This window comes from Andrographis paniculata, unplaced genomic scaffold (genome assembly GCF_009805555.1).
Source record: "Andrographis paniculata isolate CXL003 unplaced genomic scaffold, ASM980555v1 Contig95END, whole genome shotgun sequence".
Taxonomy (NCBI): domain Eukaryota; kingdom Viridiplantae; phylum Streptophyta; class Magnoliopsida; order Lamiales; family Acanthaceae; genus Andrographis; species Andrographis paniculata.
This window is the reverse complement of record NW_026137634.1, coordinates 1,735,738-1,763,056: the sequence shown is the minus strand read 5'-3', so window position 1 is coordinate 1,763,056 and position 27,319 is coordinate 1,735,738. Positions and strand designations below refer to the sequence as shown.

General features: G+C 42.4%; 3 protein-coding genes across 3 annotated transcripts; 2 read left to right on the top strand and 1 right to left on the bottom strand.

Moving 5' to 3' along the window:
• Nucleotides 1-542: 542 nt before the first annotated feature.
• Nucleotides 543-3,579, top strand: LOC127243272 (putative late blight resistance protein homolog R1B-14). The gene has a single exon (XM_051263204.1). The coding sequence runs from the start codon at nucleotides 815-817 to the stop codon at nucleotides 3,401-3,403; it is 2,589 nt and encodes an 862-aa protein (XP_051119161.1). The 5' UTR covers nucleotides 543-814; the 3' UTR covers nucleotides 3,404-3,579.
• Nucleotides 3,580-8,621: 5,042 nt separating this feature from the next.
• Nucleotides 8,622-11,935, top strand: LOC127243253 (late blight resistance protein R1-A-like). Its single transcript, XM_051263170.1, has 2 exons — nucleotides 8,622-11,582; nucleotides 11,667-11,935. The coding sequence occupies exon 1, from the start codon at nucleotides 8,897-8,899 to the stop codon at nucleotides 11,573-11,575; it is 2,679 nt and encodes an 892-aa protein (XP_051119127.1). The 5' UTR covers nucleotides 8,622-8,896; the 3' UTR covers nucleotides 11,576-11,582; nucleotides 11,667-11,935.
• Nucleotides 11,936-11,937: 2 nt separating this feature from the next.
• Nucleotides 11,938-14,001, bottom strand: LOC127243254 (protein ELF4-LIKE 4). The gene is made up of 2 exons (XM_051263171.1): nucleotides 13,663-14,001; nucleotides 11,938-12,573 (listed from the first exon to the last, which is right to left on the bottom strand). The coding sequence occupies exon 2, from the start codon at nucleotides 12,526-12,528 to the stop codon at nucleotides 12,187-12,189; it is 342 nt and encodes a 113-aa protein (XP_051119128.1). The 5' UTR covers nucleotides 12,529-12,573; nucleotides 13,663-14,001; the 3' UTR covers nucleotides 11,938-12,186.
• Between the last annotated feature and the right edge of the window lie 13,318 nt (nucleotides 14,002-27,319).

Genomic DNA, 27,319 nt, shown 5'->3' with positions numbered 1-27,319 from the left:
CACAAGCTGCAACAAAGGATGTTCCGGATGGTGTGCGGAGACGAGCGGTTGGGACGTGGGTTGCATATGGGTTGGCTATGGAAACACCTCGCTGGCTGTTGGCGAGCACAAATAACGAGGATATGCAGAAAAGGGTCAACAGAGTGACGCTAGAGGCATACCAAGGGTGCAAGAAACAACACACTTAAGTTGCGTCGCACAAAGGCATTTGCGATTTGAAGTGGGGGAGTATGTCACGGGTTGACATTTCTGCCCAAATTTTTCGGTCATAGTCCATCCCATCCCATGTGTGCGAGCCCTTATTCTATACGGTTGATTGATGACATATGTCTCGGTGTAGATCCATGTTCTATATTATTCTTTCATATTGTATGGTATATCCCGGATGTCTGGTATGGGCTGTGGCCTAGACGCTGGGATGTTAGCTTCCGAGCATGTTACGTATTATTCAATAATTTTTCTATTGTCATATCAATTAAAAATTATATGGCATGATTAAGAATTTTCCTTCGATCCTAACCATCCAATTATTTTTTTAATCTAATCACTCTCAGCACAGCTCAATTATTGGGATGAGTGTGCGTAGACTTTTAGACAGCCTGTCCGCCATGGTTGTTTATGCTTTAATCTGCAAGTTGCTGCTGACTAATACAACTCATCTTGCCTGAGCTGTTCTAGTGGTAAAGGTTGGAAGAAGCACCCCTTCTTGGTTGTAGCTCTAGATGGAAACTGTTTGTTTGACATAATACCAATAGCACCTATTGTGTGTTGTCTGAGAGGAGGAAGTGGAAGAAGAAGAAGATCTCAGGAAGTTATGGCGTACTGTGCTGCTATTGCTTCTCTCGTGGAGTTACTCGAAGATATTCTTCATCTGGGTCGATATCCCAACATTCTTCTGGGGAGGGACCAAATCATGACATCCCTCCACCAAAAATTCACCCTTTTGCGAGATTGTTCTCAACCCAAAGATGAACATATAGAGAGGCGGATCAGGGATGCGGCGTATCGAGCACAGGATGTGATTGAATTTGAGATCTCGAAGCAGATTGAATCAGAATTAGGGAACAGTACCCATCATGGTGGAATCGTGAAGATTTTTCACAAACTGATTTCTTATTGCCAAAATGTGGAGGAAGAAGAGTTTGAAGAAGAGCTGCTTAAGGTGGCGCAAGAAGTGGAAGCTATGGTGGAGGAGCTGAAGAAGCCCCACGACGAGAAAAGTGAAGATTTGCAGCCCAGCAGGTATAGGAGTTCTAGTCCTGCACCAAAAAATACTTTGGTGGGATTCGATGAAGAGCTAATGAAGATTAAAGACAGGATCTTCGGTGGCTTATCCCAGCTCCAAGTCATTCCAATTGTTGGCATGGGTGGAATAGGCAAGACCGCTCTGGCAAAAGCTGTCTTTGATGATCCGAATATTGTGGAGGACTTCGATATTCGGGTTTGGGTAACTATATCTCAAGGGTACGATAGGGAACAAGTTCTTCGGGGTATCAGTCAATCTATGGGCTTGATGAATGATGTTGATATAGTTGGAGAGCATTATTTGGAAGAGAGAATATACAGACATTTAGTTGGAAGGAGATACCTAGTTGTCTTAGATGATATATGGAGTATCAAAGTTTGGGAAGACCTCCTAAGAGTGGTCCCAAATGACCTTAATGGGAGTCGGATTGTATTAACCACTAGGTTATCAGATATTGCCTCCACGGTTGGATTCCCCACTCTGCACATGCCATTCTTGAACGAGGAACAAAGTTGGGATCTACTCAAGCTTAAGGTGTTTGGACAAGAGCTTGGTCCGCCTGAATTGGAGGACATTGGGAAGTTTATTTCAAGTAAATGTGGAGGACTTCCACTGGCGATTGTTGTAATTGCAGGTGTGCTTTCAACTATTTCAGAGGCACCCAAAGCCTGGGAAATGGTTGCAGCGGATGTAGATTCAATCTTGAGCAATGATGAATGCTTGCCGAAGGTTCTGTCTCTCAGCTACAATGCTTTGCCTTACTACCTGAAACCGTGCTTGCTATACATGGCAAGCTTGCCTGAGAACTATGAAATAAAGGTTTCCAAGCTCATCAGATTATGGATCGATGAGGGATTTGTTAGACGATTTTCGGGAAGAACCTTAGAACTAACGGCAAAGGAATACTTGGAGGATCTTGTCCGACGAAATCTGGTTCTTGTCACTAAGAATAGAGCTACTCGTGAATTCAAGGGTTGCCGCCTCCGTAATATCTTGAGAAACTTTTGCCAAGAAAGGGCTGTTTTCGAAGGTTTCTTTCATGTCATGCCCATGAGAGATTATCATCTTCCGAGAGTGGTTGAAAATGCACGCCGCATTAGTCTCTATCAAATTCGTCCCTCGGAATCCCATCTGCATGATATAGGTAAACTTGTTCGCACTGTACTTTGGTTTGACGAAATATCAGATTTTGACACCATCAAATTGGATAGCCTTAAGCTGTTACGAGTCATGGATGTAGAAGGAACAACAGCTTGGCCGATCCCGGATGAAATTTTCCATATGTTTCATCTAAAATACCTTGAGTTGTGTCTACAAGGCCTTAGACCGCAAGTGAACCTTCCTCCAGCCATCTCTGTCCTTCAGAATCTTCAGACCTTGATTATTTCGAGTCTATCTGTCGGTTCCATCGCATTACCTCCTCAGATTTGGTGTATGACACAACTAAGGCATCTTATAGTTTCTAGAATGACCTTGCCACCTGCTCCTGCGACCAACGGCATTCCTGTTCGAAAGCTAGAACATCTACAGACTCTTATGACCGTAGAAAACTTCATATGCTCCGACGATACCATTGAAATAATCCCCAACCTTAGAAAACTGAAAATTAGCTGCACAGGAAATGAAGACAGTCTTGCGGAGGTGATGTATTGGCTCGACAACCTATTCCAACTTCGTCAACTTGTGGAGCTGAAACTTGTTCTTCCTTGTATTGTTGATTCGATCTTTAGTGGCTTCGCCTTACCTCTGAATCTTACAAAGTTGTCTTTGGGAGGTTGCAAACTTTCATGGCAAGAAATGACGATGGTGGGTTGTTTGCCGAATCTGCGAGTGCTCAGACTGAGGGAAGACTCGTTTGTGGGAGAAGAATGGATTCCTGTAGAAGATGAATTCCTTCGGCTTAAATTCCTTTCAATGGAAAGGTTAGATCTCATGCATTGGAGAGCAGAATCATTTCACTTTCCAATGCTAGAAAACCTAGAAATTATTAAGTGTTTTAACCTGGACGAGATCCCCTCGGAGATTGGAGATATTCCAACGCTTCTTTCCATTGACATATATGAAAGCAGCAGAGGCATTGAAGAATCAGCGTGGAGAATCTTGGAGGAACAAGTGAGTTACGGGAACGATGAGGTCCAAGTTTGCGTTCACAGTTGATAGTTAATTTTTGGTTAGCCCATGCTTTCGATCTGTTATTCTGTTTTAGTTATATCTGCTGATGTTGAATTAATTCGAAAAATGCCTACTTCATTTACAATATTAATGGTTTCTAGTATCAAAACATCAAGACAGGTTTTTCATAGTCCATCTTTGCATATTTGAATTTTTATTTAGGGTTTGTTCTATTTTATTGATGATCACATCACAGAATAGCAAGAGACATATCTACACTCAGCAGCTCCTCTTATGCCTGCCATGGGGATTCGAAGACAGCAAATTCGTCAACTCTGTTTGTTGTTTTAGTTACACAAAGGTGTGGACATAATATTGAGTATTAAATAATAAATAAAGAAAAGGGGCTTATTTAGGATGATTCAAGAAACCATAAATGGTAATCAAATTTCAATACCAAGAGACAACCACACAAACAAGTGGACAATTTGAGAAGAAAAGAAATTAAGGTTGCAATACATTATGATACAAGTAGATTGAATCATCATTATACAATCATCATGAGTTCGTGCTAGATGATATAAATGACGTCTCACCTAAAGTTTAGATTCTTAGGATATGCATTAAGTCGTCTCACCTAAAACCTTAAACTTTTAAGGTATGTATCAATTATTTATTTATCTATAAATGGGAGTCGATCAATATTCAGAAATGACTATTTTCTCAATAGATTGGCTGCAAAACCTCACTGGCAACTTCCATACCAGAGTAACAATACAAGAGAATCCACTGTAATAATTTCGAGACGAGGCAGAGGCAGGCTGTCCAGAAAGAACAAGTCCAGCAATAATTTCGAGCAACTTGTAAAGGGGATTTGATTGATAAAATTTGTCAGCTCCTGGGACATCAATACAAGCTGGATTCACGCCATTGGATCGACTGTAAGCATCAAAATGTCCCAATCTTGACCAAGAAAAAAGGGTTGTCTTTAACTTTTTACTTTTCTTTAGAATTCACGTTTTCCTGAAACAATATATATATATATATATATATTTATAAAACTATCATATCAACATCACAAATTACACGACGACTAGACTTTGTTCTTGCTTGTGTTTTGTGTTTATGTGTCGAGGAGAATCAAGGATTGAACAACTTCAAAAATGGCATATTACTCTGCTCTTGTTTCAACCATGGAGCTGCTAGAAGAGATTATCCAGCTCGATCGATATCCGGACTTTCTCCTCGGCAAACAGCCGATCATGAAATCCCTCCAAGAAAAATTCAGATGCTTGGAAGGATCACTCCAAGATTATTCATCCAAAGTCGGCGAAAACAACGACTGTATCGAAGGACGGATTAGGGAGGCAGCGCATCGAGCTCAGGACATCATCGAATTCGCAATCTCAGATCACTTTGAAGTGTGCAAGAGACAGACAAGTGAGAAATATATTGAAGAGTTACTTGAGGTACAACAAGAAGTAGATATGATTGTGCAGGAGATGATGATCATCAAAAAAAGGCAAAGATTCAAAGGCCCGAAGCTAAATTGTGATTTGTTCGACCGATGGGATGTCTAGTTTGCCACTTTGTTGAGTTTTAACAGGTGTCGCTGCTCGGTCAGCGAGTCGGGAGGCCAAGGGGCGAAGTCCCCCTTGCCTGGGTCCGGGGGCGCGGAGTGGCCCAGGCCGACGGTATGCAATATTGGACTTTGGAGTTGGTATTAGGTTGAGCTCGTCTATGTATTGTCTTGATTTACTTAAAAAGACTTAGAGATACAAAATCTGGAATCTGTAACTTTGTCATCCTCAATAAATCTGTTCTCCGATCTCCTAAATCACGTGAATCTGTGTCTTATCTATGCTTTATATTTGTTATAAGACAATTAACCCTAATCCCCCGTAACACGATGCATTTGAAGGACCGGCAGCAGTTGGCACGACAAAAGTTGGTGGATTTGACGAGCATTTGCCGACAATGAAAGATCAACTCTGCCGACATCCATGCCAACTCTGAGTCATTTCCATTTTTGGGATGGGCGGGATTGGTAAGACTACTCTAGCAAGAAGTGCTTTTGACGATGGCCTTATCGCGCATCACTTTGATCTTCGCGGTTGGTAACTATATGGATTCGAGCTCGTCAAAGAATCCTAAAATCAGTCAAAAAATGCGACACTCAGAGGAGAAGACGAGAGCGCAATGGCAGAGAAAATGTACAAACATTTGAAATGTGTGGAGCGCGCAAGTTTGGGACGATATGAAGTGGATCTTCCCCGGCGATTGTAATGGAAGTCGGATCATGGTAGCGACTCGACTAATGGATGTCTCTCACTATGTTGGGAATTACGGCTTTTTTCATAAGATGGAGTTTCTAGACAACGATCAAAGTTGGAGTTTACTTCGCGAGAAGGTGTTTGCTCGAGAACATTGTCCTCCGGAACTAATGCTTATCGGAAAGTTCATTTCAAGAAAATGCGGTGGGCTGCCGCTTGCCATTGTTGCAATTTCCGGAATTCTTTCGAGGGTCATGACGCCACCGGAATGGATGAAGATCTCGACATTATAATCATCTACAACATCAATTAAAAGCATGATTTCTATACATGGGAAGTTTTCTAGAGGATTATCGAATGAGTATTCCTTTTGTGACGGAGTAGGGCTCATGATTGAATAACAAACAGAAAACGTAAAGACGGCACATACTTATGTGGTTCACCAACAACGTGTTGGCTACATCTACAGGTACAGGCAGGAACAGAGAACAGATTTATTCATGACGGCAAGGTTACATGTTATAGATTTTGTATTCCTAAGTCTATTTACATCAGACGGGCTCAACGAGACCCCCGTGAAAACTCAACAAAGTGACAAACTAGATTTAAAGCATATCAACAATTCCAAAACTCATTAAGTTGTGGATCGCCGAAGGACTATTGAAGTCTTCGGACGAATCCAAATGCTTAGAAAAAGTCGGGGAGGAATATGTCGAAGATCTTGTCTAAAGAAATCTTGCTCTTATAACCAAGAAGCGACCCAAAGGCAAATTCAAGTATTGTGTCTTGCACAATATCTTGAGGGAATTATGTCGACAGAGAGCTTTCCACGAACGTTTCTTCCACGTTGTGCATTCGAATGGCTATTTGCATCCAAGTTGTGTTAAAAACGTTGCGAAGAATCAATCTAGATTCAAGTCATAACAAAAAGCTCAGTCTGCACAACGCCGGTAATCTTCTCCGATCCATTCTTTGCTTCAACAATGAGTTTCAGTCAGATTTCCGCAACATCGAATGGAACAGCTTTAAGCTATTCAGAGTATTGGATTTGTCGAAAATGAATGCTCTGCCGACTCCGGCTGAAATACCTAAAATGTTTCATTTGAAGTACTTTTAGCTGAGTCTAGCGAAAGGTATTACCAAATACTCCATTCCTCCATCCATATCGATTCTTCGAAATCTTCAAACCTTGATCATTTACGATAGACTAAAATTCGGAAGCACAACAAAAGTACCTCGAGAAATATGGAAGATGACACAGCTGAGGCATCTTATGATCAATGGAATGCTCTTGCCTCCTGTTCCATTTGACGCCGACATTCCTCTCCAAGAACAAGGAACTCTAATGAAGACACAAGGTTTTAAATTCACTAAAAAAGCCATTCAAATGATTCCTAGTCTTAGGAAATTGAAGACAGGCTACCATTGCAGAAATCCCTCAGATGCCATATGGGAATCGAATTGTCTCTACAATCTGATCTGTTTAGAGCATCTTGAGGAATTGGTGATCAACATTCTTAGATGCTTTTGTTGTCATCCTCAAATTTCGAATATTCCTCGCAGGTTAGACTTTCCACAAAACCTTAAAAAGCTGTCTCTGGTTGGATGTAAAGCTCCATGGAAACAGATAACGGTAGCATTGGGGTCACTGCCATGTCTGCGAGTGCTGAAACTGAAATCTTCATTTTTGGGGAAGAAATGGAAGCCGATGGAAGGGCAATTCCGCTGTCTGCCTTACAAGTTACAATCGTAGACTGCAATGAACTGAGGGAGATTCCTAGAGGAATCGGAGATATTCCAACTATTGAATTTCTTGGGGTGTATGCTTGTAAATTTGCAGAAGATTCAGCTGTCCGAATCCGAGAAGAGCAGCGGGATATAGGAAACGACGCGCTTCGAGTTCGCATTGTTAGCGATTGATGTTAGAGGAACCACTAAAAAAAAATAACACATTTGTAACGAAAATTAGGGACGCTGATGTTAGCTATGTGAACTTTTAGATCAAGAATGTTATTAGTAATGAAAAAAGTGAATTTGAGGATGAAAAAATATAAATGAAGTGTTACGAGACAACAAAAAAAATAAATAAAATTTTTTACGTAGTTCGATGACGGTGTGTCGACCTACGTTCATTGGCAGGAACTAGAGAAATTTTATTATAAGAGTTACTTGTTTGATGCTGGGAACTATAGTTAACTATTTATAAGCTCGATGTATATTAAATTCTTTATAGCTTCCTTGTTATTAGGCAAAGCTAACATACTCCATATCAAGATTCTGTTCTTGATACTTTCTCCCTAGTCCTAGAAAGTTGTCTCTAGTAGGGTGTAGAGCTCCATGGAAATTAAGATATGGTAGAGCTATTATTAAAATTTAAGGAAAAAAAAAAAAAGAAAATATCAAATATCAAATAAAATACTAGCCTATTGCAAATCAAGATAAAATTTGATCAAAACTCTAAGCCTATAATTGGCCCAAAAATTTGGATACTAATTCGGTGAATCTACTTCTAGGACAGCCAAGACAGTATTTTCAATAGTATGTTTTCGATTGAGTCTTCAAGAAAATATAACATATATATATATATATATAAACGTTAAAGTAAAATGTAGTGATCCAATGACTCCAAAAACTACATCGATGGGGCGGGGCGGGGTGGGGCGGAGCGGGGTTACAGAATAATATTATCATAAATCTACAATACACATATAAAATAGAATTGACAGCACATACTAATACTTTATACAATATATATTGTCCATATATTTTAATATACTATCTATAGCATTTTCATGTGCTGATCAGGGCAATCAGCATGGTACTAATAAATCTTCGATCAACGCTCCAATAGATGGTCTACGTATTTAACTCCAATACTTCTCTATACTTCAACTGGGCTCTTGGTTCATCTTTTCTTTTCTTTTTTCTTCTTCTTTTTGCTTTTTTTAAGATTGTACGACCTATAGTTTATTGTAAGAGAAGACGAACTCTTGGATGTATATTTTAAAGAAACGTGTTGAGAGAAAAGTTCTTTTAAAAAAAAAAGAAAGGGGTGGAGACAACACTACTTCAGCTACTCATGCCATAGTGCAATAATTGATCATCTTACCCCACAACCAATTCAATATTTTCCTACCCTTTACCAAAACCTGTCATTGCAATTTCTCAGATCCTTCTTTGTAAATTACAGACTTTTTAATCTTCTTCTTCGTGTTTTGTATTTGAAAAAAAAAACAAAAATCAAAGAATCGAAGCTTTTTCAGACATGGCGTACTATGCTGCTCTTGCTTCGCTCATGGAGCTGCTAGACGACATAATCGATAACGATCGATATCCGAACTTCCTCCTCGGCGAGCAACCGATCACAAACACTCTCCGAGAAAAATTCAGATCCTTACAAGAATCGCTAAACGATTATTCATCGAGAGGCGACAAAGACAACGACCGCGTCGAAGGCCGGATAAGAGATGTGGCGTATCGAGCTCAGGATGTGATCGAATTCGCAATCTCGGATCAGATCGAAATCCTAAGAAAATCAGACAGCGACAGATACGTCGAAAACTTACAGAAACTGCAGAGAGAAGTAGATCTGCTTGTGCAAGAGATTATGGTGATCAAGGAACGGCAGAGAGTCGAATGCTCGAAGCTGAAGCCAAACTGCGATTATTATTTCAGCTCGGAAGCGCCCCCAGCTGTCGACGGAACAGCGGTCGTCGGATTCGACGATTATCTGACCACAATAAAAGATCAATTGTCCAGACACTCATCCCAACTACGCGTCATTCGTATAGTTGGGATGGGCGGAATTGGTAAGACTACTCTCGCCCAAAGCGCGTTCGAAGACGCGCTTTCATCGTACCGTTTTGATATTCGCGGCTGGGTTACCGTATCGCAAGACTACAACCGGACGCAAGTTTATCATAGCATCATGAAATCGATGGCGATGCCGATCCACGAATCGCTTCGATGGCAAGAGGCGGAGGAATTGAAGGACAGAATATACAAACATTTGAAAGGTCGGAGATACCTTGTCGTAATGGACGATGTCTGGAGTAAGAAAGTTTGGGACGACGCGAGGCGGATGTTCCCCGAAGATAGTAACGGAAGTCGGATTATGGTCACAACTCGACTATTAGATATCGCGCAGTATATCGGCACTTCCGGGTTTCTTCATCGGATGCGATTTCTCGATAAGGATCAGAGTTGGAGTTTACTCCGAGAGAAGGTGTTCGGAAAAGAGCCTTGTCCTCCAGAGCTCATCTATATGGGAAAATGTATCGCAAGAAAATGCGGCGGGCTGCCCCTCGCCATTGTCGTGATGGCGGGAATTCTGTCTCGAGACAAGACGTTACCCGAATGGACGAAGATCGCAGCGGCGGTGAACGCGACTTTGAGCGAAATTGAGGACGAGCGATTACGAGGTATACTCTCGCTCAGTTATAATCACCTACCGCATCAACTTAAAGCATGTTATATGTATATGGGAGGCTGTCCCGAGGATTACGAAATGAGCATACCGAAACTCGTAAAGTTATGGATCGCGGAAGGGCTTCTGAAGAATTCCGACGAGTCAAAAAGCTTGGAAAAAGTCGGGGAGGAATGCGTCGAGGATCTCGTCGCTCGAAATCTCGTTCTTATTACCAAGAAGCGATCCAGTGGGCAATTCAAGAATTGCATCCTTCACGACGTATTGAGGGAATTCTGTCGCCAGAGGGCCTTCCACGAACGTTTCTTGCACATTACACAGAAGAACGGGTATTTATATCCGAGCGGAGTCGAAAACATACGGCGCATAAATCTGGATTCCGGTCATAACATAAAGCTCGGTCTGCACAATGCCGGTAACCTCGTCCGATCCATTCTTTGCTTTAGCAACAAGTATTACTCCGACCTCCGGAGCATCGACTGGAATAGCTTTAAGCTTTTCAAAGTATTGGATCTATCGAGAATAGAAGCTGAGTCGAACCTCGACAAAATCTTCGAAATGCTTCATCTAAAGTACCTCGAGTGCCTGTGCAGCACAGAGCGACGCCACCGGACGCAGAATTACATTCGCGAATCGTTATTCACAGTTCTGGATCGTCGCACGCTGTATCGCATTCCTGAATCCCTATCCACGCTCGAGAATCTTCAGACATTAGTTATTAATTCGAGCCAGACATTCAGAATCGTCGAACTACCCCTTACGATTTGGAAGATGACGCAGCTGAGGCATCTTATCGCCGACAGGATGATCTTGCCCCGCGCTGAAGACATCACTCTGCAAAAACTGGGATCTCTGCAAACTCTAATGACTACCCTCGACTTCAAATTCACCGACGATGCGATACAGATGATTCCTAACCTTCGAAAACTGAAGATCGTATGTTCCAGAGACAATCCGGGTTGCCTTTGGGAGTTCTTCTGCCTCCACAATCTGGTTCGATTGCAGGTGCTCGAGGAGCTGAAGATCAGGTTCGACTATGTCCTGGATCCAATTTCGCTCTGCGACGGTCCTGCAGGCGGGAACATCCCTCACCACGTCGCCTTCCCGACGACTCTTAGAAAATTGTCTCTACGAGGGTGTAGAGCGCCGTGGGAAGACCTGGCGGTGGCGGGATCTTTGCCAAACCTGCAAGTACTCAGACTAGAAATGGATTCATTCGTGGGAGAAGAATGGATACCGTTGGAAGGACAGTTCCTCAGCCTCAAATTCTTGTTGCTGGAGCATTTAGACATTGAGTTCTGGCTTGCAGACAGCGCACACTTTCCATGCCTCGAACACCTTACAATCAAAGAGTGCAGTAGGTTACAGAAGATACCTCTTGAAATCGGAGACATTCCAACTCTTAAATTCATTGATGTATACAGGAGCGAACTTGTCGAAGATTCGGCTGTCCAAATCCGAGAAGACCAACAGAACCTAGGAAATGATGTCCTCCAAGTTCGCATTCTCCGGTATTGATGTTCGGGTAAGCACTCTCTTCAGTCATTTTTTGCCTTCAAACAGCAAACATCGACTTCCCTGTTAAGTATAATTTTGCCTGCTCTACCAGAACTGCTACGAAGAACGAGAGACATACATATATATATATATATTTATATATATAGATATATATAATGAGGACTATTCTATTGTCCTGCATCACGAGTACCCGACACTCAACAGCTAGAAGATAAGTAACTTGTTCACTTTCCGAGGCCTAATTACAAGTTGCGGCTCGGTTTGATCAGTTTGCTGTATTTTGAAAGAACAATAAATCGTCTATGTATATAAATTCCGCGCAATGTCAAGCTATGTATAAACGCACATTTCTTTAGTGAACATTTGTGAACTTCTACTGCTTTATTCATCAAGCTAAAAACATAGCAGGTGCAAGAATCAGTATCGGCACAGTTCCATGTAGAAGCAACAAAGGAATCAAAGCATGTAACTCGATCAAGAATGTCATGCAATTAAAACGTCTAAGGAAAATCGATCCATCCCACTATGCAAGAAGACACTCATTGTCGAGTATAGTTCAGCCAAATCCCATAGCAAAGACTACTCAGATTCGTCATACCTGCCGGCCCTTATTAAGACCTACCCCTCTTCTGTCCACCTCTCCCATCGGATTTCGTTGTCCCAGCCGACTCGCCTTCAGAGGAAGCCTCCATCGATTTGGAAAAATTGCTTGAGAGATCGGTATAGATGTGGACCACCCTTCTGATGTTGTTGTTCAGCTCTTTAATCAAGCCCACATTTCGAGTCAAGTTGTCGGGGATCTTTGACTCGTGATTCTGGTTGATCTCGTTGATTAACAGTCTGTTCTGATCTAATATGGTTTGGACCTGCACGAAGTTTTTCTGGAATGTCTGAAGAACCTTGCTTTCAACCCCTGAAGTATTGGCGATGCCGGAAAATATATCGTCTTCCATTGCCTTTTAGTTCATTCATGAAAGTGGATCCAAACCACAGTATAGCTGTACAGATCACAAGTAAATATAAGCAGCACCGTTAAATTAGAGATTTTCATGTAATCGTCAAAATCATCAGTATATTTGGCACATTCTTAACCTTTCTTACCACGAAACACACAAACACAAAATCAAAATATCTCTAGAACATGTAATCACTTAACACTACTTTTTCCTCTCCAAAATTCACACATACAAAGCATATTGACGAAACTATTAACTATGCATATATACAAACACTTACATTATACACATTTGCAACTTTCTAAATCAACGGCATATAAACATTACAAGGTATAAACACAACAACACTTGGATTGTAGCAATAATCAAATTTTCAAAAACATCACATCAAATATATTTTTTCATACAAAACTTCACATCAATTACTAACTTTTTACTACTTCCAAAATTCCAAATCTCTTCAAAAGTCATTGTCTAAACAAAGCCATAATCTTTCACACCTAAAAATGTAAGAAAAGCATTTATTTAATTCTTTCATTTGTTTCTTGGCACTTCTTTGAAGAAATAATGAATATGAACGAGCCAAAGATACAATGTGAATGTGCTACTTGATCCTAATTCACAACACATGAAGAAGTACAAATTTCGAATCGATTCAGAGTAGTCGATGCAATTAAATCGAAAATGAAATCGACCTACGCCTTGCTCTGCTAGGAAAAAAGAAGAAGAATTCACAAGTGACTACAATGCAAACCAGATTGAGTATATGTTGAACCCTAAAACCTCCAAAATCACAACCTAAAAGGTTTCCACAAAACCAATTCAATAAATTCAACAAAATCCTTCCGACATAACCAAACAGGAAAGCAAAATCCCTATAATCCAACTGAGGCAAAAACTAGAATGAATTTTAATGGAACAGCAACCTACGAGAAATAGGATCGACCAAACCAACAAAACGAATGCTCACAGAATTCCCCAATACTCCAAAACCAAAATTAATGAACTTCATAGACTAGAGCACCCCAAGCCACAAGCAAAACTCCTCAAGAACACAAAAAATCAATCAAAAACCTAAAATCTCACTACCAAGAAACCCCACAGGCAGTAAACAAAATTAAATTCTCCAACCTCGAAATTCAAGGCAATTATTCTGAGTTTTTTCTTTATCCACTTGAAGAATGTTGGGAGAAATCAATCAAAACCGTTTGGGGACCTGAAATGATGAACCGAAGAGAGGGGGAATCCTCTCCGGGTTCTTATTAGGGATTTGACAAGACGAAAGAAGAAAGAGGTGACGAATGGGAGGGAAGGGAGATTCGATTCCTCCTCCTTCTCCGTGGGGTTGGAAAAGGGATGGAACGTCCCTTTCGCCTCGTTTACTTCGCAGCAGCTGCGGGATTCGCTCCACCCTCCATTAATTCATTCATTCATCTATCTGTTGCCCCTTTTTCTTCAATCATCATCATACGCTAAAAAGTACTTCTTTTTTTGCTATTATTGTCAAAATTCCGATCACTTTATTTCCATAATAATTATGTGTATGTCTATCTATATGTTTTTTCTATTTTATTTTATTTTTTTATTCTTATTATAAAATTTATAAAATAAATAAATAAGATTGTTGCTTGATACAATATCGGGTAGATTTTATTTTAGATCAATTAGTTGACTTTTAATTTTTATTTTATCTATGATCTATTCATTTGAGATATATATATTTTTTAATTTCTTTATTACATGATTCTAATAACTTTTAAACAAATATACATTAAAAAAAATAAAATTATAATACAAATACAATATCAACACAAACCAAATACATATATAATCTAGCATTAATGATTTTTTTTTATTATTCTAAATTATTGTGTCCGTGTATTTTATTTTAGTTTTTGCCTCCAGTTCACCTACTCAGGCACTTCAAAAACTCTATTTCCTTAACAAATTCAATACGATACTATCGGCCGAGTTGACACAAATTTGTTTTTGAACTTCCTTTCAAAGATTTCATACCAGTGAAATTCATGTTAAACTTTAAATTTTTTTTCAAATTTTTGCAATGAGACACTCTAGTTTGTATCCCAAAATTTGAAGGTATTAGAGTTTGAATTAATGATATTATGGTCATGAATGTATTTTTTTTTAAATTCAATATAGCATATACTCTCTCCGTCTGTTACCATTTTTCATTTTCTTTCGTTCCAAAATAAGTTTACCATTTTCTAATCTAGTAATTGTACTACTGTTACGTACGAAATTTAGAATTAGGTTAAAAGCCCAAGGTAAAAAGAAGAATGGGCCTGGCAATAGGGTTGATTGAACTGGCTGAAGGACACCGTGAGGAAATCAAGGAAAATAAATTTATTTATTTATTGCTAAGGAAAATACAGGTCCGAAGGTTCTCAAGTCGGTAGGTCCTCAGGACGGAAAGACCTCAGGACGGAAGGTTCTTAGGTCGGTAGGTCCTCAGGACGGAAAGACCTCAGGACGGAAGGTTCTTAGGTCGGTAGGTCCTCAGGACGGAAGGTTCTCAGGTCGGTAGGTCCTCAGGACGGAAGGACCTCAGGTCGGTAGGTCCTCAGGACGGAAAGACCTCAGGTCGGAAGGTCTTCAGGTCGGGAGGCCCTCAAGACGGAAAGACCTCAAGTCGGAAGGTTTTCAGGTCGGGAGGTCCGCAAGACGGAAAGACCTCAAGTCGGAAGGTCTTCAGGTCGGGAGGTCCGCAAGATGGAAAGACCTCAAGTCGGAAGGTCTTCAGGTCGGGAGGTCCGCAAGACGGAAAGACCTCAAGTCGAAAGGTCTTCAGGTCGGGAGGTCCGCAAGACGGAAAGACGATGAGTCGGAAGGTTTTCAAGTCGGGAGGTCCTCGAGACGGAAAGTCGTCGAGATGGGATATCCGCAGGTCGGGTAAACTGTAGGTCGGATAGAAGGCGGAGTCGGACAAACGCGGAGGCCTTTGATCAAAGACAGGGGGCGGTTGATATGGAGGTCGGCCCAAGTGGGGTCGGGCGAAGAAGTAGGTCGGACGAAGGACGAAGTCGGGCCAAAAGAGCGGAAGGTCTGTGGTCGGCTCAAGGAGTGAAATATAGGGAATTTTGGTCTGCTGGGGACACGTGTCAGCATGAGAAAGGTTGGAAGACGGTTGAGAAGGAGACGTTGTAACCGTTCGGGTGACGGTTTTCAGTACGGTTTCCCAGGGAATATTTAAGGATTTGGATCATCATTTGGCAAGGCATCTTCAATCAACTTCAACAAAGCAAAGTCAGATTTGGGGATCACCACTTTAAATTTCAGTCTTTTATTTTCCAGTTTATTTTATGTACCGTACAGTGTTTAGAGATTCCTAATCTCAGGCACTAATTAATCAAGTTTAAGGATATTTTCTATATCTTTGAATTTTACTTTATTTTTGTTGAAAAATTACATCAACAAATTGGCGACCACAGTGGGAGCAAGACAAAATTGCTCATTCCAATTCCGGCGATAATTTCATACGTCTTAGATCCGGCCGAATCATCGGAAGGGTTATGGCAGGTTCACAACCGCAAGCATCTTCGACACCGGTGGGAGAATCCGTTCCACCACCCATTGTGCCAAATGCCGGGGAAATCCCACAACCACCAACTGATTGGTGGTCTTATGTTCAACAAATGAACAACCAGCATACCTTGGTTATGCAGAATATGTTGCGTGAGCAACAAACGAACATGTTGCGTGAGCAACAGAGTCAGTTGCAGAACATGATAGATCAAGCACTGTCAAGGGTTAGTCTTCAACCCACTCAAACGCCACCAGGAGTGTCACCGTCCAGACCACAGGCAAATTTCGCAGGGCCATCATTCGTGGATAGTACATTCCCAAGTGCCACAAATCCCAACCGAATGGATAGGGGAAAATCTCCTTTGACTTTTCCCAACAATGTTCCACTGGGACCAAGGGTTACCAATCCGCAGCCGAGCAATACAAGGGAGGACAGGCCTGAAGGATATATACATGATCCTATTCATATTCCTGTGCAGGATCCGTTTCATGTGCCTGATCATCAACGCTTTCATGTAGATCCTGACGAGATTGCACATATATTAAGGGATCAGTATGGATTAACTCCTCAGATGGCTAACCGCCCTGCATATCAGAGACCTTTCCCAGAAAGGATCATTAATGAACACCCTCTCCCAAGGAATTTTCGACCACCCGACTTTCATGCATTCTCAGGGGAGGACGGATCTTCCACCATAGAACATGTTGGTCGGTTCACAACACAATTAGGAGAAGTTGGCAATAACCCTTTTTATAAGTTACAGCTGTTTGGTTTATCTCTTACTAGAACGGCGTTTTCGTGGTTTGTAAGTTTGCCTCCAGGACAAATTCAGACATGGGAAGGACTGGAGATGGCATTTCACGCTAGATTCTTTAATCCTTTACCAGTTGTTTCTTTAACTGATTTACTTGAATTGAGACAGTATCCAGAAGAAACTGCTTCACAGTTTATAGAAAGGGTGCGATTGATGAAGGGACGATGTCCTACGGTAATCAGTGAGAAAGAGATGACCAATTTAGTGGTCCGGAATATGCATAATCGTTTAAGAAAGGCACTCACTGCCCTGGATGTTGAGGATTTGGCAAGTCTTGCATCCAAGGCAGGACGTCTAGAGTCTTTGTTCAGAGAGGAAGATCAGCATAACAGGCGTAATAGAGGCCAACATATGGCGAGTATGGGAACAGAAACATGCGACTTTGATTTTAATCAGTCAGAAGAGATGGCAGCCGAAATCCTTTCTGGAAAACCGTATGTATGTCCTAAATTGAAGCCAGTACCAGGATCTGAAGGAAAGGAGCAACCGACCTTTGATAGTTCGAAAGCTGATGAAATCTTTGATATCCTACTGACTGATGGGCAGATCCGTATTCCAAAGGGCCAAAGACTTGCCACTAAAGAAGAAATCAAAGGGAGACCATATTGTAAGTGGCATAATTCTTTCACACACACTACAAGTCAGTGTACTCATTTTAGGAAGGAAATTCAAAAGGGCATCAAGACAGGTCGGCTCAAATACATCACTCTAGGTGTAGACCAGCAACCGTTTCCGAATGTAACAACGGCAATGGTTGACATCCAACCAAGTTCGGAAACAAGGAAAAGTTCGGCCAACGATGGACAAAAAGGGGAACGAAACCAGCCAAGCCCCGAAACAAAAAAAGGAAGTCGGCCAAACAGCAGCCGACCGGAAGAACGACTCAAAATTTGTGAGAAGCCAGTTGCTGAAAAGTGGGACCATCCAGATGGTTCTTTTAATGTGGAGGTGAAAGAAAAGGTTTTGATACGTGATCACCCGACCAGAAAAACGGGGTCGGTCGGGAGCAATTGGGCTCGAAATAAAAAGCCTTTACCAGTTGATATAGACCCTCGTTTCCCGGGTATGAATCGTACACAGATTCGCAATGCCAAACGCAGGTATGCTGCAAAGTATGGGAAAAGAGGTCCTTCAGCAAAACAACTAACCGACGAACAAAAAGCAGCCGACCACTTGGCAGGAGATCAGTCCATTCGGATCTTTACAGAACAAACGACCAACGAGCAGGGAGTAACCATTCAGTCTCCAGTTGGTCGGTCCAGTCGGGTCTGGTCAGGAAAGCAACCGAATGACGGATTAGGCGCTTCCGACCATTCCAAAAGAAGTTCGTCGGGACAGGGGAAAGGTAAAGGTGTGGCAGATGAAATAATTAAAGGTTTTAGATGCCAACATTGTGAACGAATCAACATCAATCCATCTCTTGAAGAGTTCCGTATCGAATCTTTGACGGTTCAATCTCGATCTCGGGATAAGACAAAGGAAGAAGTAGTAACTACAGGGGAAAGTTCAAGATCTGTTAAATCTCGTCTGGGACCACGAATCCCTTGTCGAATGACAGAGATTAATCAGATGAGTGATGAACCGACGTGGGCGAGTCTGGTAGATGAAACTATGGACGAACCTTTATGGGCTTTCTTGGCAGATGGTGAATTAGAGGAGACAGAGGGGGCAAAGACCTCAGACTCTGAGCCTCAACCGGAGCCACCTTCGATTGTGTTTCCTCCTATTCCAGAGGGTGCGATCTCCCATTTGAAGCCTCTGTATGTTAATGCTCATATTTGTGGGAAACCAATCACAAAGGTTTTCGTGGATAATGGAGCAGTTTTTAATGTTATGCCATTGAAGACTCTCAAGAAGTTAGGAAAAGGAATACATGATCTATCTCCTGTGGAATTCGAAATGACAAGTTTTACAGGGCAGCCGACCAAGCCTGAAGGCATGATGGTTGCCACAATTGAAGTCGGACCAAAGAAGATCTCCACTGTTTTCTTTATTGTGGACGCAGATACTACATATTCTCTCTTGCTGGGAAGAGACTGGATTCATGCCTCTCGATGTGTGCCATCAACCTTGCACCAACAATTAATGTTCTGGGAAGGAGATCAGGTCTTCAAAATGGAAGCGAATGACAACCCATTCGATGTATCAGAACAAGTTGAAGAGTCAGTGTTTTATGCCAGTCCTTTGGCTCCGATGTCTCAATTGTATATGGCCAGGGAATACCCAAACAAGGGTTATAAAGTCACTGGCCAGAACTCGATGTTCTATTAAAAGAACACCTTTATTGTATGGCTCATGATAAAGCCACACCCATTCCCGTATAATTTGTTTGTAATGGAAGATACAAGCTTAGAAGTATGTAGTTCTCTTATTAATAAGTTCTATTTAAAGCAGTTATTACATAAAGCAGAAAATAGTAAAGAGATTCTGGATGTTCACCTCCAAGAAGATGAACAATTTCGTTGGCCCGACTTATTAGAAAAAACAGAACCAACAGCTTCATCACAAGACCCATTATTGGAGTTTAATTTAGGAACCGAATTGGTTCCAAAAGTGATCAGGTTAAGTGGTTATTTGTCTAAAGAGCAACAAACAATGATGCTCGAAGTTATTAGAAACAACATTGATTGTTTAGCATGGGATTATTCAGAGATGCCTGGTTTGACAAGAAGTCTAATAGAGCATCGATTGCCCATCAAAGAAGGTTGTAAACCTTACAAACAACCTCCAAGGCGAATGAGTCCAGATCTGATGCCTCAAATCAAGGAAGAAATCCAAAAACTTCTCAAAGTGGGTTTCATTCAACCTTGCCGTTATGCGGAGTGGCTGGCTAATATTGTGCCAGTGGTCAAGAAAAATGGTAAGATAAGGATATGCATCGACTTCAGGGATTTGAATCTAGCTACCCCTAAGGACGAATATGTGATGCCTATGGCCGACATGCTGATAGATGCAGCAGCAGGGCATAAAATCCTTAGTCTGATGGATGGTTATGCAGGTTATAACCAAATATTCTTGGCAGAAGAAGACATTCCTAAGACAGCATTCAGATGCCCAGGGGCTTTGGGTATTTATGAATGGACAGTCATGCCATTCGGGTTAAAGAATGCAGGGGCAACTTACCAAAGAGCCATGAATTCAATCTTTCATGATTTAATTGGCAGATCTATGGAAGTGTATATTGATGATGTTATAGTTAAATCTGCCAGTTTTGACGAACATTTGAGAGATCTTGAAGAGGCATTTGAAAGGATGAAGAAGTACAAGTTGAAGATGAATCCAACCAAATGTGCTTTTGGAATATCAGCCGGGAGCTTTCTAGGATTCTTAGTTCATGAGAGAGGAATTGAAATTGATGCCAATAAGGCTAAAGCCATTCTTGATAGTCGGCCACCCAAGACGGTTAAAGAAATCCAAAGTCTGTTGGGTAAGGTGAATTATTTGAGGCGTTTCATTTCTAATGCTGCTGGCAAGGTCAGACCCATTACTAAATTGTTGAAAGCTGGAAAAATTGCCTTTGAATGGGGTCCCGACCAACAGACGGCTTTAGATGCTATCAAGCAGGCATTGGTTCACCCTCCAGTCTTGATGCCTCCTAAACAAGGTCGGCCACTCAAACTTTATTTGGCAAATACATATGAAGTGGTTAGTTGTTTATTGGCGCAGGATGGTGATGACGGGAAGGAAAGGGCGATTTACTATCTCAGTAAAACCCTTACAGGACCAGAACTGAATTACACTATGCCAGAAAAAATGTGTTATTCATTGGTCTTCGCTTGCACTAAACTCGAGCATTATTTGCTGCCCAGAAGAGTTGAGGTCATATCAAAGGTGGATCTCATCAAATTGATTTTACAGAGACCTACTATGAAGGGCAGACTCATGAAATGGGCCATCAAATTGGCTCCTTTCGATCTTCAACATTCCCCGCTGAGGGCAATTAAGGGACAAGCAGTAGCCGACTTCTTGGCAGAATTCTCACAAGTCGGGTATTCTCTTTGTGATAGTGTCCGACCATTTAGTTGTTCATCATATCTGGATAATCTACAGGTCGGATGTGTGCCTTATATAAGTACCAGAACATGGTTGATGTTCTTTGATGGTTCTACCTCTGGAAACAAATCAGGGGCAGGGGTCTTTTTGCAAGGACCTGATGGTCAAAAGATCAACTTACAACTACGATTGGAATCCATGACCCATAATTCGGCAGAATATGAAGCTTTAATTTTGGGTTTGGAGGCTTTAATTGCCAGGAAGGTCCAGTCTGTAATCATAAGGGGGGATTCTCAATTAGTAGTCAACCAGGTAAACAATCAATATGTTTGCAATTACCCTCATCTTCGCAGATACAGGGACATTGTGGGTCGGTTACTGACAAAAATCTCAGAAGTAATAATTGAGTTCATTCCGAGGAAAGAAAACCAACGTGCTGATGAATTGGCTCAAAGGGCATGTAAAGGAATTCTGGAGGATATGTGGTCGGAGGTCAAGTCGGGCATAGAAGGAAAGACAGACCCGATCTGCGAAGTTATGGTCGGGCAGGAGACTATCGGACATGACCCCGACTGCGAAGTTATGGTCGGGCATGAGACTATCGGACAGGACCCCGACTGCGAAGTTCTGGTCGAGCAGGAGACTGTCGGACAGGAGCCCGACTGCGAAACAGTGCCCGATTGGAGAACAGAGCTTATCATGTATTTACAGAATCCAGGTGCGAGTGTTTCGATTGCGACACGATTGAAAGCTTTACGTTTTCAATTAATAAATGGAATTTTGTATAAGAGGTCATTTGAAGGTCTGCTTTTGAAATGTTTGGGGTCTAAAGAAGCTCTAGAGGTAATGACAGAAGTACATGGTGGGATATGTGGAGCTCATCGGGCAGGTCTCAATATGAGATGGGCCATTCATCGCTTGGGTTTTTTCTGGCCAAAGATTTTTGAAGACTGCATACAATTTGCCAAAGGCTGCCAGGAATGTCAGAGACATGGAAACTTAAACCATTTGCCAGTAACCGAATTGCAATTCTTGGCAAAACCATGGCCTTTTAAATCATGGGCTATGGATATTATTGGGAAAATACATCCTGCTTCATCGAAACATCATTGTTTCATATTGGTTGCGACTGACTACTTTACCAAATGGGTAGAGGCAATTGCTTTGAAAAATGTGGATCAGAAAGAAGTGATAGACTTCGTTTTGAATCAAATTATTTACAGGTATGGTATTCCTCAGTCTATAACAACCGACCAAGGCCTGGTTTTCACAGGGGAAAAGTTTTCTAGTTTCTTAGCAGAGTTTGGTGTCCGACTACATCATTCTTCACCTTATTATCCCCAAGCCAATGGACAAGCGGAAGCAGCAAATAAGATTATTATTGGGATTATAAAGAAGATGGTTGAAGGGAACCCGAGAAAGTGGCATTTGTTATTGTCTCAGGCTTTATGGGCACATAGGAATACCAGAAGTACGGCCACAGGGTTCTCACCTTACCAACTTACATTTGGCCAAGATGCTGTTTTACCAGCCGAAATCCGAGTATCATCTGGCCGAACAGAATTTACTGATAGTGGTCTTACAGAGGAATACCAACAACTTATGATGCAACAGTTAGAAGATTTGGATGTTAACCGACTCCATGCAATAGGGCGAAGTGTGAAACAGAGTGAAATCAGAGCAAGGAGTTACGGAAAGAAAGTTCTCCACAGGACATTCCAAAAAGGAGATTTAGTCTGGAAGACCATCCTTCCTACATATAAGAAAACTGACCAATTGGGAAAGTGGTCACCGAATTGGGAAGGACCTTACATTGTTCAAAAAGATATTGGGAATGGCGCTTTCATTATTGTAAATCATGAAGGGAGAAGAGTACATGATTGTATTAATGCTAAATATCTGAAGAGGTATTATCCTGCCTTTTCAGATAACAAAACTGCCTGAAACAAAATATTATTCAGAACCCATTTATGGGGTTCGAACCTATTTAAAGGTTCATTTCTGTTAGTCATCGTGTATTTGTGGGAAGTTTTCTGCCTCTGAATCAGACTTTTCATCCCAGTGAGTGGATATTAGCTCTGGTTCTTCTTCAATAAGATCTTCCAAATCTGGTCGGTACCTTTCCCATTGGCTTTGCATTTCATCTAAATCTTGATGGGTACGTGCTTGCATGTCTGTTAGGGCTTGATGTTCACGATCAACGATGGTCCGCAATCTTGAAAAGACTTTTCGTTGATTGGAAAATATGTTATCCCAACCAAGATCTGGAAGTATGGTTGCTGCGTGATTTTCGATCATTTCCATGTGATGATGAAGATCAGGAATGCGGCTAAGGATGTCACGAAGAGGTTCATACCCCTCAATGACTTTTTCCATCAGGCGGATGACGCGATGAATGGTTCTTCTTCCTCGTTGGGAGAATCGGAATTTGAAGTCTAGTTGCTTGAGTATATGTAACAAGTCTTCTGCATGGCCTCCAATAGGGTGATTACCTACAAAGAAGGGTTGAAGAACACCCTCCCAGTTGCTTGATGGAACATGAGGTCGGTCATTCGCCATGTTTGTTAACACTTTCAGTGTTTTGATTTTTAAAATATGCCTGGGAATGTGCTTCTTAAAATGTGAGAAACAATATTCTTTTAAAGAAGGAGTTTGTTTTGATTCCTACAAAGTTGGGAATTGAAAGGTGATCCTTGTTTTGAGAAGAAAGAAAAAAAAAATGGATTACTAAGTCAAGTATTGTTACAAAGGGGGAAGTATTACAACAGTGCCCCTAGGGCAGTTTTTATATGGGTCCATTTGATTTCATCCCTGGATAGCCTTCTGGTATTGGCAGCCGTCTGATATCTTATGATGAATTGGGATCGGGCTTGGGTTTTCAGCTCTTGATCCAATTCGGCTTCATTCTTGGTGTACTGCTCAATCAGACGCTGCTCATTGATAATTTGCTTATCCAGGGTAGACTGTTCTTTCCTCAGCTCCCGCAATTCTGCCTCCTTTTTCTGAATAGCTTCATCAACTTGAGCTTTCGTGTTAAGGAGACCACCCAGCCTTCCAGTAGTCTGCTGGAGGGATTCTCGGGTCTTAGCCAAAGAATTCTCCAGCGCTGTTTGATCGAAGTCGGGCTGGGGGGTTTCGGCTGACAGGAGTCCAATGACTAATACTTCAGTCTTGAGCTCTGTAAGTCTTTCCATCAGCCGATGCAGAATGGGGACGGCTGGTGATTCCGTTGGAGTGTAAAAAAGAAGGCCACCAACCGTCTGAATGAGCTTGTCCAATAAGTCGGACCTTAATTCGGACAGGGGACGGTTAATGGCCTCAGTGAACACAGTCTGGGCCTCCGCTGGAACCGGAACAGTCGATAGGACAGCTAAGTCCGAAGGCCCCTGCAAGTCCTACAATGTCAATAAATATTCCAAGGGAGTTGCAAATTTGTTCGGAGAAAATATGTGGTACCTCTGGGCGGACTGCTGTCAGTGAGGGGGGCAGCAATGAGGTCGGTCGAGTTGGGCAGACAGCTGGTATAACAGCAGCCGACTCGTCGGCTGCTGCGAATGGTCGCTGAGGTGCCGACCTGGGTCCCTATGGAAAGTAGTATTTGAAACAGTTAGTGTTTTTCGAAAGAAAAGTTATGGCATGGATTGGTTTAATCTTACCAAATTCACAGAAGTCTCCGAATCGGATGAAGACATTTCTTCCATTTCTGGAGGTTGGGCTGCCACAGGTGGTTCTTCTGCCTGCCATTCGATGGCTAGAGGGAGCGCCGCTGCTGGTAGGGCGGCTGCAGGTTGGACGACTACATCTAGAGCCACTGCAGCCAGGATCTCTGGGGCACCTTCGATTTCGGGATCAGCAGCATCAGGGATGTCGTTTTGAGGGTCAGCTTCGGCGAGGGCGGCTGGTTCTTCCTTTGACATAGATGAGTCTGATGCCATGTATGGCGGCCGACCCATCTGGGAAGTAGTCCCCTCGCTGTCAGAAGAGACCCCTGCTGCTGATGGGATGGGTGAAGGTGTCTGTGGAAAAATCATGAAGATGTTTGTTGTTAAATATATTAAGGTTGATCATCCGAATCCTAAGTCTTGCTGATAAAGGAACTTACTGGTTCTATAGGCACTGTTGGTAAAGATTGTCTCCTGGTCGGGGGCCTGGCCCGACCACTCCTCGGTACGGGAGGAAGAGTTTGCCTCCGCGTCGGGTCCTCCGCCCGACTGCTCATTGGCAAATTGGTCTGGACCAAAGGCCCGATTGAATGGTCGGTTGGTGCTGGCGTCGGTTGCATGGTCGGTGTCACCAAGGTCGGTTCTGGGGAATGAAATGAGTAAAATCAAAGTTACGATATAGTGAATTGGTTCACGGTGTTAAGAAACATTACCAATTCGGGATCGGGTCCTTGCTGACGTCCTATTTATTCCAAGGTCTGCTAGTGTTTGCTGGTCGGTCTCCGAGGTCGGGGGTGTTTGCAGCTGGGAAGTTTTTCTTTTGCGCGTGGGACCACCAGATCCGATTCCCGGGGCGGCTGTTTGTTGTTGAGTGCTAGTATGCCTAGCCGCCCCTAGAACCAATCCTTGGGGTGGAAGGAGTATGTTCAGCAACCGACCCTCATCAGGGGATATCAGGGACCATACAACCGACCACCATTCATCGAAAGTATCTACAATCTCAGGGTTGGAGCGGAAAGGAATATAAGAATTGGAAATTATATACGTGGTGAGCTGGGAGATATAAGAAGGGATTGAATTAGGAAGGACTCGTCGGTCGGGACTTTGAAAAATTATTTGGGGACACGCGACGGGTCCAGGGATACCTTGGCAACAGCCGAACTGGCGCGCCATGAATTGAGGTTCATAGTTAAAAGTGTAAAAAGTTTTCTGCCCTTTTTTATCAAGTTTCTTGCTACTAAAAAGAGACCTGGGTTTGAGGGCGACGTCCCAGGCGAAAGGATAGGTGGGATGAGGACAAGACTCAGGAGTCGGAAGCGGGTTTGGTACTGGAAATGGCCAGAAATGGTCGGGAGCATAACCCGCATACTTTTTATACATAGAAAATCGAGAGTTACTGCGGGTATCTGTTAAAATGGCGGTTATTATTGGATCGGAAGATTGGAGTTTATTGCGTCCTGAGCAGAGTCGGTTGAGGACTAATCCTAAATGTTTTTCAGATGTTGGCATAGTGGGCGGAGATCCTAAGTTAAACGCGTTGGGGAAGTAAAGACGGAACCAAAGTTCTAAAAACCAAAAAGGACCCGACGCGGCAGTGTCTAATTTCCTATTATCGTTATCTGTTAAACGAAGGCTAACCCTGGTGAGTCCTTCAAACAGATTGGCTAAAAATAGAGTACCAAGGGAGAAGAACCGACCTGACGCAATATGAATGGCCAGGTCGAGGTGAGAAGGAAGAACACTTTTGGAAGGGGAAACAATGACGTACCTACAAAGCCAGAACAGGATAAAGGCAGTATGCTCCCGGTCGGTTACAGGAGTCCCTGGAGCCCCTTGCTGGTCGGTTGCGAACTTTGTCCAACCCCATTCCTTCACACCTTGTAAAGACCATCCCGGATGGTCTTCTGATGGCTCCTGCCCATCTAGGGCTCCCATTACAGGGTCTTCACCCACGACTGGGAGATGTGCGATCATGGCCACGTCCATAAGAGTTGGGCCGAAGGGGGCCGATGGCAAAAGGAAAGTCCCATTTTCCGCATTCCAGAAGGCGGACATGGCCAACAGCACCTTCTCATGCAGGTTGATAGGCATGGTGGACAGTAGTATTGCTTGGTCGATCTTTTGGGATCGCCATTGGGTCTGGAAGTGTTCTGCTACTCGTCGATACCAAGCACGATACAGATCTTTTGGGTCTGTGAGATGGGTCTTGATGCTGTCTCGGATGCGAACTGCTTGGTAGTTGGGATTGTTGATAGCCAAGGAGTTGCGAGATTCCAAAACTTCCCTCATCCGATTTGAATCTTCAGGAGTAGTGCAATATGGACGGATCGTCGGAGTTAGTACTTTCGAGGCTGAAAATGGACCTTCTGGAAGGGTTCCGTCGAAAGGAAGGGCAGGAATGTATTGATTCGCCATAGTTAGAATGTTTTGGGATTGTGATTCACACAGGCTTGTATTGCGAAGAAGGAAGTTAACCAGGAGTGTTGCAGTAACTGGTGTAGTTGCTAAGGGAGTTTTTCAAGAAGGTAGTGCTTTATGAACTTCCAAACATTGATTGTTAAATGGCGTTTGAAAGTCCCTTGGCGGCGGGCAAGTTGTTACGTACGAAATTTAGAATTAGGTTAAAAGCCCAAGGTAAAAAGAAGAATGGGCCTGGCAATAGGGTTGATTGAACTGGCTGAAGGACACCGTGAGGAAATCAAGGAAAATAAATTTATTTATTTATTGCTAAGGAAAATACAGGTCGGAAGGTTCTCAAGTCGGTAGGTCCTCAGG